Here is a 13,322-nt window from a genome sequence, read left to right as displayed (position 1 = left end):
TCTTATAGAACCCAAGACTACCAGCCCAGAGATGGCACCACCCACAAGGGGACCTCCCCGCTTGATCACTAATTGAGAAAATGCCTTATAGCTGGATTTCATGGAGGCATTTCCCCAACTGAAGCTCCTTTCTCTGTGATAACTCCAGCTGTGTCAAGTTGACACAAAACTAGCCAGTACATCTATCTATATCTATACTATATCTGGTTGAAGCTGGCCTGGCTTTGAGTCCTTCCTCCTTTAGCTTCTCATAGCCTCCAAAGTGTCTGACCCAGACCCAGAGTGACCTCACATTCCTGACTCCTTCCTCCCTAACTCCCTGGACCTCCTCTAGGTGACCAGACAGTCACTTGAGCAGTCCATCTGTCTTTGACTTTTCTCAGCTAATTCTTTGGAGGCTTTCGCTATATTTTCCAGGATGAGTTTCAGAAGAAACAGTGAGAAACTTAAGATCAGCATAAGGAAGGCCAATTTGTAGCCACAAAGTAAGGAGTGTCAACAAGTCTGGGGATGAGCCACTGAACATGGGCCTTTCTATTGGGTCTCATCTGCCTGGCCAGCCCTGTAGAGGGGACATCTTCTAGGAGAGAGATATCCACTACTTTCAGGTGCTGTGAGGAGAGTTCCATCTCAAAGACAGGCAGTACAGTTTCAAAGAGGGAACAGGGAGTTGGTGGCAAAAAAAAATAAATAAATAAAAATTTAAAAAAATTAAAAAAAATAAAACTGAAACTCTGGACCCTGATTCCCAGCTGAGGACTGTTAGTTCCACCATACAATGAAGACCCACAGCACAAGACAACCAGCCCAATATCCCACATGCATGCACACATGCATATATGTACACATTCAAAAGCATATACACATAGCATCTGCATATATATACACATGAATACAGTCATCCACACATTTAAAAACACACATATAAACACATGCATGCACATGTACAAATACACATACACTCACAAATATACCATATACATATATGTACAAGTACATGTACATGTGTATATGTACACATACATATACACATTTACTTATATACATTCAGATACATGCATATGAATACACACATGCAGACACACAGAGGCATGTATACATATACACAGACACACAGGCACTCTTTCCCTATGTTCTTTCTTAGGCAGTCGACAACACCCTAACAAGCTACCCACAAAAGGGCAGGTGCCCAGTCTTGTTGCATCTGGGTGTCAAGCTATGGGGCCCTAAGTGTTAAACTTCGATATGGCTGCTGGAATACACATCCCACATACACATAATTATATAGTCCCTTGCCCTGCTCCGGGTCAATGAATCCCAGGTCTGTTCCCTGCCTTAGCACTCAGGACAATACCATCTTTGGGCCCTTAGTCCTGTGACTGTCAGCTTCCCTGGGGTTTAGGAGCAAATTCGTGGCACAGCAGGAAAGCACTGGAGAGCTCAGACCTAAATCTCAGTGAGGTAAAATCCATACCAGGAGGAAAAAAGCCTCCTGCAACGTTGGCAGAGAGAGCCTAAGACCTCTGGAGCTACTAATGGCTCACAGCAAAAAAAGGGACAGGAAACAAAACATTCACCTTTCACAAATTCTGTACCTTGGGTTCACCACAGCCTCTGGGAGAAGAAAAATTCTGGTCTTTGTTAATTTTAATAAATGGCACTAGTAGAGTCCACAGGAATGAGAATTCAGGATTTTTTACAGCATGGGCTCACCCCAGATTTCTCTCTGGAGGGAGTCACCCCACCTCATTCCAGGTCGGCAGACTCCTTCAGGCCTTCTATCTACAAGATGTGAATCCATTTCTCCTGTCAAAACACAGGCTTATCTGGACTCTTTGAAGTCACAGGATAATTTTGGGGGACAAATCATTTTATTAGCAACCCAATTAAACACATCATAAGGTAAGCAAGCAAAGCAATCATGCCTTCTCCCCTAACCTTTGTAATTCCACCAGAATTAATAAAAGTGTTTATGCGCATTCAAATAAGAATAAATTAGTTCTTGGCTCGGGGCTGAACTCAGAGTCCTGCACATGCTAGACAAACTTTCTCCCTGCTGAGCCATATCCTAACCTAAAAGGCTTTTTCATGTTGAATTCATTTCACGTCAAGATTCTCCAAAAAAAAGTGCTTGCATTCATGCAGAGCTCCAGTGCAGACGTGGGGTCTGCAGGAGTGCTCTGTGAATACCAGTGGTCTTGACATCGGGGAGGAATGGCCACCCCCACCCACCACACACACACACACACACACACACACACACACCTTTGTTATCATTCCATTATATCATTTTAACTACTTTGAACTTTTAGGACAGAACCTCACTATGAACCCTAAGCTGGCCTCGAACTTGTGGCTGTCCTTCTGCTTCTGCCTTCCAAGGTCTGGGATTGCAGCTGTGTGCCACCACACCTGGCTTTCTGCCTTTGTATACAGGCCTCCTGACCACTCATACTCCCAGCAGCCACACAGCTCTCCCCTTCAGAGATTGTGTGAGCTCAAGGGGCCTTGGTGATCGGGTCCAACAGAGGACCACCTCCCAAAATCTCCAAACCGCAGGCTCCCAGATGTGGACATCTGCCTCCTCCCATTCAGCACTCAGGAAAAGAAGAGACAGGGTACATATCTAATTTAGGGACAAGAAATTCTCACTCCCAAGTCAGGGCTGGACCTTCAGGAGACAAGAAAGAGGCCTCTGATAAAGGGTCAGCTCATATGGAAGTCACCAGGGGCAGCAGGGGGAGGGGGCTGGGGGAAGAGCTTTGGGGAACAATCTCTTTGCCCTGGGCTACTTCAGGGTCAAGCATTTGCCATTGATTTCAAAGGACACACAAGACTTGCCAGACACCAATGTTAGTTGGCATGAGAAGGGTCTTTTGCTCCAGAACTCCTGGTTTGGAATTATGTTCCCCTTTTCTAATCTGGATGACTGTAGAACTCTAATCCCTTGTGCCAAGCCTGAACTTCAACCAGATCATCAGCACCCAGCAGCGTAGGACTCAGCTGAGAAACAGGGCCTGGGTGTGGCCTGGGTTTTTCGGAAGAAAACAAATGGAACTCTCTGTGGAGGTGGGTGATAGAAAAGGAAGTTGGCAAAGGCTGTGTCAGCACCTGACCATGGCATGGGGTGGGAGGGGGAGCAGAGGAAAGAATAAGCCTTGGGAGAGCCCAGAAGAGCTGGGGGGGGGGGGAGGGTTGTTGCTGATTGTGGCGGTGCAGCTGTTGCATAGTCAGCTCCAGAGCATGCAGGGGCAGGGAAAGGTCACTGGCTTCTCTGCTCAGCACCACCCTAGTGCCCGAACCCACCCAGAAGCCAACTGGCAAGAGAACACGCAGAAACTGCCAGAATCACATTCCAGGTTCAGAGCTAGGCAGAGAAGAGTAGAGAGCAAGAGCGAGAGCAAGAGAGAGAAAGAGGATGGGACCCTGCGGGGTACCCACAGCAAAAGAGAGACAGCATGTTGCAGTTATTTAATTTCACTAAGAGAACCAAATATGAGGGTTAGGGATGTGGCTCAGTTGGCAGAGACCTCACCTAGCATGCATGAAACCCTGGGTTCAATGCCCTATACTGCATAAACTTGATGTGGTGGTATAGACTTATAATCTCAGGACTTGGGAGGCAGAGGCAGGAGGATCACCAGTTCAAGGCCATCCTCTGGTACAAAGTAGATTTGGACCAGCCTGGGCTACATGAGACCCTGTCTCAGAAAAACAAAATTGAAAAAAGAGCCAAAAACTGAGAGGGTAGGTGGATAAAACAGTATATTATGTAGCTTGGTGTACCACAGCAAAGGTGATTGTTCTATCTTGTTACAGTCAGGGGAGGAGGCCTTTAATGCAGTGTCCTTCTTTATGGCTCTTTAATAAAGAGCCCACTATGTACTCCATAGGTGTCTAATGAGCTCTGTCCTCTTGTGGCAATTCCAGCGGAGACAAGATTTCCTCCCTGAAGATGCCCAGGGAGCTAGAATAAGCACAGTGAAGCCCACCAGACATGGCAGAGGGGGCAGGTACCACTGGAAGCTCCATCGAGGCCAGGGCTCTGAGGTTCCTTTTCTCTTGGTTGCTTTTTAAGCATTTTGCTAAGCTCCTTTCCCCTATAAGGATAATTAAAATATTTATTGTAAGAGGTGTGGATCTTGGAGAAAAGCATCAACACTGCCTCTCTGCCCTCTCCAGGAGAAATGGTTACAAGTTCTGGCAACATCCCCCCTCCTGGGACTCCTGGGACTATGCAGGCTCCCTGCCTCCTGTTGTGTAGAGTTCCGTCTTATACGCTGTAGACAATTACAGGCTCTGTGCTTTTAACGTTAGCTTTTCTTTTCTTCCATCAAGTGAAACTGCTTGGGAAAATATCTTTTAAAATATTTATTTTAAAATTTGTGTGTGTGTATGTGTGTGTGTGTGTGTGTGTGTGTGTGTGTGCGTGCATGCATCTGAGCACAGGTATCCATGGAGGGGAGTGTGTGTGTGTGTGTGTGTGTGTGTGTGTGCATGCATGTGAGCACAGGTATCCATGGAGGGGAGTGTGTGTGTGTGTGTGTGTGTGTATGTGTGTGTGTGTATGCATATGAGTGCAGATATCCATGGAGGTGTGTGTGTGTGTGTGTGTGTGTGTGTGTGTGTGTGTGTGCATGAGAGCACAGGTGTCCGTGGGAGAGATTGCAGGACCCCTGGAGTTACAGGCAGTTGAGGGTGCTAAGAATCAAACTTGGGTCCTCTGCAAGAGCAGTACATGCTCTTAATTACTGAGCTGTATCTTCAGCCATCTCTCTCTTGCTCTTGAAAAAAAATATCTTTTAATGGCTTCTAAGAGTAAGTAACAAGGTCAGACTCATGGTCACGGAGTCAACTATCTAACTTTGTCATTATAATGACCAACAGTCATTAGTCCCAAGAAAGTGAGCAATTTGCTCACGTATGCTTTGCTTTCTAGAAGCCTCTGTTTCTTCCTTCAGATGATGACATCACCAGGAAGATAAAGCCAGTGCCATAGAAACAGTGTGACAAAAACTAAGTCCATTGCACGAGACACTCAGCCTCTGTGATCCAGCAAGCATGACACAGCAGCTACCAAGACTGTGACTAATAGCCCGGCATAGCTGCATGCACCTGTCTTCCCAGCTACTCAGGAGGCTGAGGCAGGAGGATCACTTGAGCCCACAAGTCCAAGACTAGCCTGTCTAGCATAACAAAAATCCAATCTTAGAAACAAGTCATTCTTTTCCCAGTACTGACTAATTAATTTCTTTTTATTTATATTATCTATTTGTTTGTTTGTTTAGATTTTTGAGAAAGGGTCTCTTTGTGTAGTCCTGGCTGTCGTGGAGCTTGCTATGTAAAGCTAGCTGGTCTCACACTCAAAGTAATCCTCCAGCCTCTGCCTCCCTAGAGCTGGGATCAGAGGTGTGCACCACCACAACTGACCCTAGTTTATTATTAGCTAAATAATTATTTTTGACTTTTTTTTCCCAACTTAAATCTTTTCTTACATTTTATCTTCTTTCTTGGGATATACAGGAGCTATTGATAGGGAGTTATTGACAAGGGAGTTATTGATTTGGGAGCTATTGATATGGAAGCTATCGGCCTCAGATCTCAACATTTAGAAGTTCAGCTCCACCAGCCAGGCTGTCTGGGCTTACATCTCTGTGATGCTGCTAGCTGTGTGCTCTTCAGAAAGTCACCGAACCTCTGTGTGCCACACATTCCTCTGTAAAATAAAATAATAACAGTAGTAATTGCTGTGAGGGTTAAATGAGACAGTAATATCACTTGTTTCAAGGGTTAAATGAGATAATATCTGCAAGTCACCTGGTAAAACATCCAGTTCCACTTACCCAGGTCCAATATCATGAGGCTGAACATGCAGCCAACACTAAGTACCCCTTAAGAAGGGTCAGTTGAAAATCTACAGCTCTAGGGATTCCATGAGTGCTTAGAATACATCCACCTCCTGCTTGGAGCACCACAAGAGGCCAGTCCCCTGCCTCTTGTTTTGCCCACAACCCAGAGCCCCTTCCCCTAGCACCTGCAGCCTATGTCCTAAGTAGATCTTCCCTTTCTGCCTTGGTTCAATTTATAGTACCACCTACTTGGTACAGGGTTCCCCTGGCAACCACCAAACAGTGGAAGACCTCCCCAGGAGCACCTGGGATGAGAAGCCAGGGTCCTTCCTCCCACAGCTGTCACCCAAGTGTTTAGGACTTGGTCTTGGGCCAGTAGCCATGGTCTTTTTTTTCACCTGCAGCCTTTTGTGACATCAGGGCGTCCAGCCTGAGGATCTGAGCACTGGAAGGTACAGGGTCTGACTGTATTGAAGTAGACAAGAAAAAAACCTTCCTTCCAGAACCCTGCATAGAACCCAGATGGCTGGCAAGACAAACAGCCCAAGGCCCAAGACATCTAGAGCCAAAGCCTGCCTATTCCCACAGGCATGTAGGCTCAGGGGACCTACAGAAGCTTGATGCTAGGAACTGCCTAGAACATGGAAATGCTGTCATTAGGGCCAGAGAGCACAACAGAGGGAAATGACCCCATTATCCAGCAGTCCCTAAAAAGTTCCTTTGATTTGCTAAAGGGGACCATGTCCTGGAGTATGAAAGGTTCCAACATATCTACAACTTAGAAGCCAGTTGAAATGACAACTCAGTTCTGTACTCCAATGTACCACTCTGTGTGTGTGTGTGTGTGTGTGTGTGCGTGTGTGTGTGTGTGTGTGTGTGTGTGTGCTGTGAGGTCCAAAGACCTAGGATGTCAGCCCTCAGGGACTTTCCACCTTTTTGAGACAAGGTCTCTCCTTGTCCTGGAACTTGACCTTGTGTATCTGCCTCCAATCTCACAGCAGCTGGGATTACGAACAAATTCATTACACCCAGCTTCTTATGTAGAGAATGAACTCAGAACCTCACAGGTGTGAGACAAGCCCTTTAACAGCTGAGCCATTTCCCTAATCCCTCATCTCACTAGCTTTTGACAAACAGTATTTATTTCGTTTGATTTTGTGGTGTTGGGGATAAAACCAAGGCCTCCCACATCTTGGGTGTCTCACAGAGCCATCCCCAGCCACCGCCATTACTATTACACATATGGTATGAGTCCTGTGTCACACTCGGGCTACACAGAGACAGAGAAGGAGGAAAACATCCGCAGCCCCACTTCTCAGGTGAAAAAAATGTTAACATTTTGGTGCCTAACCATTTAAACTTTTTCCTTTGCATTTTTAAATAAAAAACAAAACAAAACAGTGCAGGAGTTTAAATTGTAATTCCTACATAAATAGTTGATCAGGGAAGTGTATGACCCCAGTGCTAGGGCAACTGAGGCAGGAAGATCGTGAGTCCACGTCCAGCAAGGATTACACATGATCCAGCTTCATTTAAAACATGCACTTAGCTGGTAGAGAGCTTGCCTAGCATGTACAAAGGGCCGAGGTTTGATCTCTAGTGCTGAATAAGCCAGGTGTGGCGGAGCATGCCTGGGACCCCAGCACTTATGGCGGTAAAGCAGAAGGATCAGAAGTTCAAGGTCATCCTCAGCTACATAGGTAGTTCAAGGCCAGCTTGGGCTACATGAGACCCTACCTCAAAAGAAGAAGAAGAAGGGGGGGGGGATGTGTGTTAAAAGGGTCCTACTTAATTTTTTTTCTCCTCCCCATCTTGGCCCCTCTCTTTCCTCCTCCACCTCTAGTTTATCATTACCAGTTCAAGATCCAGTTCATCAATCAAATCGAGAAGCCAATAGAGCCTACTTTTACCATGTCGCTGCTGGGAACAAAAGAAGAAATAAAAAGAATTCCCATCACCCTGTAAGTCCCGGTGTGGCCCATCTGTGGCGATGGCACACTTGTTTCTCTTACAGATTCCACTTTCCTTGGGCACTTTCTGCCACGGCTGCCCCAAACATGCTGGCCAATGGGATCCCTACCCAGTCCTGTCTCACAGGGCATCTCAGGCTCACCCAGCTCCAGGAAAGGAACTCTGAGCTCCAGCCATGAACATGGTGGGGCTATCACCCTGTGAACAAAGAGAAGCCAGAGTTGGCTCCCCTCAAGTGTGTAAAGCAGACAAGACCCAGGTTGGGAGAAGGTGTGAGGGAGAGGCAGGGGTCCTCACAGAGACTCCGGAACACCTTCCCGGTGAGTTCAGGAAAACATGCCTAGGAACAAAACGGTAATTATTTTCCGTCATCGAAAGTGAGCAAACTCAGTCAGCCCCAGAGCCAGCCCAATCTGACCACTGCTCCGTGACATACCTGTTCACACAAGTGGCCCCACAGTGCCTCACTCAGAGACCACCCCCTTCCCCAGTTTCCCATCCAGAAAGTGACCACAACCTTTTCTAGCATCTCAACCCTCCCCATAGACCCCCTCAGGATGTGGCATGAGCCGAGCATTCCTTTCAGGGACAGCTCTTAGCTTCCTCAAGATTGTCCCCAGCGTAATATTTCCCAGTGCCGTGCTCTGCTGGGAGGGTATGCTGAGGGATTTACCCTTAGGGTGGATGCTCACAGCCTAGCAGCTGTTCGGACACCCACACCATCTTTATCACACTTGGCAGGAGCCAAGATGAGCCATACCAGGGAACTCTCCATTCAACTTACCTCACCTAGAGGAAGCGTTACCTCTGTATTGTCAATAATTTCCCCTGAGGGATCGTTCTGGATTAAAGACAGGGCACTGCTGAGCTGGCCTCTCTGTCTTTCAGTGAAGGGATGCTGTATGGTCTTGGAGCCCCGTAAGCAGAACAGTAACAGTAGCGAGTCAGTCTTGCTGTCAGTCAATGAATCCGTTCCTGCATTTTTTTTCTGTCCTGTTAATGGATGGTTCTGTTTATACAGAGAGGACCCCTTTTTAGGAAGAAAGTGTGGTATGGGTTGTCTGTGTGAATAAGCCACAGAGACTGTCCAGATCCATCACTTAGCCCTACCATGCTAAAAGATGTCAACTCCATTCGTAACAGCAACGGATCTCAGATCCTTTCTGATGTGATAATACAGAAAATAGTATGGCTACCTGATTTTATTATTGGGGAAACTCTTTTCAGCTTGCCATACCTATTGCCCATATTGTTTATTGAACATTGGTTTTGGAAATGGAAATACCCACCAAAGTCACTTAGGTACCCTGAGTGTGCCTCAGTGGCACTTGGGTGCTACAGCTAAACTCAGCTAACTGGTTCCCTTTGTATTTTCAAGGGGCGAAGGGATTACCAGCAATAAAACCTATTCCTTCCTTATCACACTGGACAAAGACATCGGCGAGTTGATCGTGCTCAAGTTCAAGTGGGAAAACAGTGCAGTGTGGGCCAATGTGTGGAACACAGTGCAGACCATCATGCTATGGGGCATAGAACCTCACCACTCGGGCCTCATTCTGAAGACCATCTGGGTCAAAGCTGGAGAGACGCAGCAAAGGTGACAGGAACAGCTCCTCGCTCTATGCCTATGGGTTCCAAGTGGTGGGTTTCCCACCTCAGCCTCCCGCCAGTCACAGGGAGTGGGTGTCAGACACCTTGGTGATAGGTGCAAGGAAGACACGGGGCTCTCCCTTGTTCACTCAGCCCAAGGTGGAAGGCAAAGATGAAGGCTAAGGTCTTCTGACTGCATGGCCAGTTTCTTCCCAGCTGTGGCTGTCACCAGCTACTTCCTCTGCAGTCTGAGGCTCCCCAAAGCCCAGAGTGCAGACAGAGCCCTGGGGGAGGACTGCTGAGAGCTACATCCTGCTTGGTTGTTGAGCCAGAGAAGAGCCTGAGAGGCTGCAATCCCCAGACCCCTCCTCCCCTCCCCTCTTCCCCCTTTCCTCCCCCCCCTCCCCTCTTTCCCCTCCTCTCTTTCCCCTCCCTTCTTGCCCCTCTCTGACTGTGTGTGCATCTCTTTATTCTCTATGCGTATTCTGTTTCTCTCTATTTCTTTGTTTTGCTTTGTCTCTGTCACTCTCTGTGTCTCTCTGTTCTCTATCTCCGTGTGTCTCTTTTTCTCTATGTGATTATGTCTGTTTCTCTTTGCCTGTTTCTTTGTTTCTTGTTGTCTCTGTCATTCTGTGTGTCTCTGTGTCTGTGCCTGAGTCTCTCTCTCTCTCCCTCTCCCCACCCCCCCTGTGTGTGTGGTGTGTGTGTGTGTGTCTTTCTTGTCATCCCCCCACCCCGCCTTAGGTGCTGAAGAGTCCCTGGGAAGAGTCATTATTAAATATGCAGAGTTCTTGGACCCACATGCAAAGCATCTGATCCAGAATCTTGAAAGAGACCTAGGAAAACCCCGAGGAAGTTTGATAAGAACAATGTGACCCCTAAGACATGCCACTCTTTGTGTCACCTCTTCTGGCTCCAAAGTTCCTCGGGGAAAGAAGGGGTTGGGATGGGAGTAGGAGAAGAAGAAAGGGAAGTGTGGTCCGGTGGTGCTTACAGACTTAGCAGAGCAGAGTGATGTTCAACATACTTTGCCATGGCAACCATGCTTCTCTATAGCTTTGCATTCTCCATGGCAGGACACTTCTGTGCTTCCAAATGACTTTCCTAGCTCTGCCCTCTGTGTTCAAGAAATTCCAGTTCCCCTTTTTTGGCTTAGCAGAGATAGCAAACAGTAGGCCACTCACCTCTGAACAGCATGCCTCCCTCGGCCTCAGTTTCCATTGCCCGGAACCTGCCCATGGCAGACTTATGCCTTGGTCCCTTACACAACTGCACTCTGAGATTTTATCTCCCTGGAATGCAAAACCATGGCAGTTGCTGAACGCATACTCTGCAGCTGTCAAATGGCCTCCGCATGATCACGCTGAGAAAATTAAGCCACTTCTCCTCCTCACACTCTTGGCTATTCTTATGAGACTTTGAGGACCCTTTGGGTCCACAGTCCTCCCGGGCAGTGCTCCTCTCCACAGCCTCCTGGCTAGAGATAATTGCCCACATAGGTGGCTGTTCATTGTGGCAGTCTGTCTGCCTTGCCCTGTGCACTGCTGTCTACATTGATGCACACTGTATGGTACTGAAGAAGAAAGGCGAAGAGGAAAAAGGCTCCCAAAGTATAGAGGACATGGGACAGAGTGAACTTAACATTAATCTCACGTGACCTGACAGGGAGATCCTGGGTGCACGAGTCAGGATTCTAGGGCTTGCAGATGTTCCATAGCTAGTTCGTGTCTAAGCCTAACTCTGCCTTGCGTGGGTCAGATTCATTGTCCCCTTTCTTGCTGATATACTGTTTTAAATAGTGCCTTTCTCCATTGGTCTTGGCTCCATTAATCTGATTTTCTCTAGCCCAATTTAGCAGAATTGCATCACTGGGTATTAGTAATAAAGGTACATCAGTTGCTTCCTCTGGGACACCCCCAAATGCTTGAGCTGTAGCTTTCAACATAGACTCCAGGACACCATTAGGAAAGCAAGATACATTAATTTTGCTAATGGTGTGCTCCATCCACAAGCTTCTCCAATCTGAATTAGCCTACAAACTTGTCAGAATGCAAGCCTGCCTTAGCAGGCCTAGGTGGGACCTCAGATTTCTCATTTCTAACAAGCTCTCAGCTGCTACTGATGCAGTCTGTGGACTCTGAATGTCAAGATTCCAGTGGTGCACGGCCCAGGAACACTAAAGACAAGTGCCTCATGTTATAGAGACCTGGACTGTACTGCAGCAGGCTTTGAGGGGGCCATAGGCATTCCCAGGAGTCAGGCAGTGAACTAAACACCATGGCTAACAGAGTCAGTCAGAATTCTGTGTTGGCCAGTCCTGTGTCATAGCTCACCACCTGTATAGCCTCAGATAATAACTCTGCCTCTTTAAGACTGGAGTCTGTAGTAACAAATAGAAATCATACCACCTGTCTCATGGAACCAATGTTTAGCACCTTTGGGAATCCAAAGTCCAAAGTCAAGACACAAGCACAAAACCTTATACTCTCAACCACTCTTCTAAATATAAGAGATAAAAGAAAAAGTAGGTTAAGTAACTCACCCTGTGCCAATAAGTAGATGGACAGATAGAGTTATTATTCTGGAGTAGTGGAATGATAAATAGACAGGTTGATGAATAGATAGACAAAAGGATGGATGACTAGGATGAGCAGAAGATTAGGTGGGTAGATGAACAGATATGTAGATCACTAGAGAGAAGAATAGATGGATAGATAGATAGATAGATAGTTAGATAGATAGATAGATAGGCAGATGATAAATAGATAGAGGGGTAGAAGAGTAGATGGACAAAAAGATAGATGGGTAGGTGAATGAATTAGTAGATGAGTAGAGAGAAGGCTAGATGATAGATACATACATGCATACATACATACATACATACATACATACATACATACATACATAGGACAATTAGATTTAAAGTTAGTATAAAATATCACTTAGACCAAAATAATGGTCAAAGCAACCAGGTTTTTGTTTTCCTAAACAAACACCCTAAGGGGGCCAGTGTCAGCACCAACAAGCAGGAAGGCAGGGCTGTATCTGAATTAGCAAGGATGAACTCTGGGGAGCTAAGCCTGCTCAGGAGGTTGAGGAACCTCGGATGTCTGTCCTGAAGTAGGGGAAATGTAATGAGAAACAACCCTCACCATCAAATCTGAAGAGCTAGAAAACACAAGGGAAGCCCGCCCTCCGGCCCTCCTGTCCTTTGGGTCTCAGTGCAAAGTCCTGGGAGGATGGCTTTCACTGACTCAAGTTTTATTTTTCCTCTGAAGTTATAAAACTATATTCAAACCTAAGAATCTAATGTTAAAAAAATCATATTGCATCCACTATACCACTGGTCTAGGATCTGATAAAAGATGAAACACGTCAGTAAGCCCCACCTGAAACGTCACACGTGTTCATTTGTTTCTATTCAGAATGACATTTTGCCCCGAAAATATGGATGACCTCCAGCTTCACCCTACCCAGGAGAAAATCTTTGTGAACTGTGAAGTGAAGTCGAAAAGACTAACTGAATCGAAAGAGCGGATGAGGCAAGAGACCCATGCAAAAAAATAAAGAAACCTATTCTTTATCCGTAATGGTTGCCTTATTCAGAAGCCAAAATTATACAAAGGATCAATCATGCATACATTTAAATAAAGTTTATATGTAAAGGAGGGTGTGATTTGCTGTTATAAACTAAGGTTTCAAACTATATTGTGTGAGATGGCTCAGCAGGTAAAGATGCTTTCTACTTCTTCTATCCCGGGAACCAACATGGCAGAAAGAACAGGCCTCATGTACCAAGTGGGGACACACACACACACACACACACACACACACACACACACTGTAAAAAACATCTTAAAACTGAGCTTAAACATGTTATAGGACTATCTTCAGGTATTAGTACACTAAAAA

At 46.3% G+C, this 13,322-nt stretch overlaps 1 protein-coding gene across 2 annotated transcripts in view; it reads left to right on the top strand.

Annotated features, from left to right (window-relative positions):
* Positions 1-13,116, top strand: part of Lipc (lipase C, hepatic type) — a 123,167-nt gene extending 110,051 nt beyond the window's left edge. The window contains exons 7-9 of one of the 2 annotated variants that reach the window (XM_029543007.1): positions 7,693-7,810; positions 9,199-9,417; positions 12,836-13,116. In XM_029543007.1, coding sequence (XP_029398867.1) covers positions 7,693-7,810; positions 9,199-9,417; positions 12,836-12,977 — 479 coding nt within the window. In that variant the 3' untranslated portion in view covers positions 12,978-13,116. The remainder of the gene's footprint in view (positions 1-7,692; positions 7,811-9,198; positions 9,418-12,835) is intronic. The other variant, XM_029543006.1, reaches the window with a different exon arrangement.
* Positions 13,117-13,322: the final 206 nt, after the last annotated feature.

The sequence above is a fragment of the Mus pahari genome, chromosome 10, assembly GCF_900095145.1.
Source record: "Mus pahari chromosome 10, PAHARI_EIJ_v1.1, whole genome shotgun sequence".
NCBI lineage: Eukaryota > Metazoa > Chordata > Mammalia > Rodentia > Muridae > Mus > Mus pahari.
The sequence above is the reverse complement of the archived record's forward strand: the minus strand, read 5'-3'. Positions and strand labels throughout refer to the sequence as shown.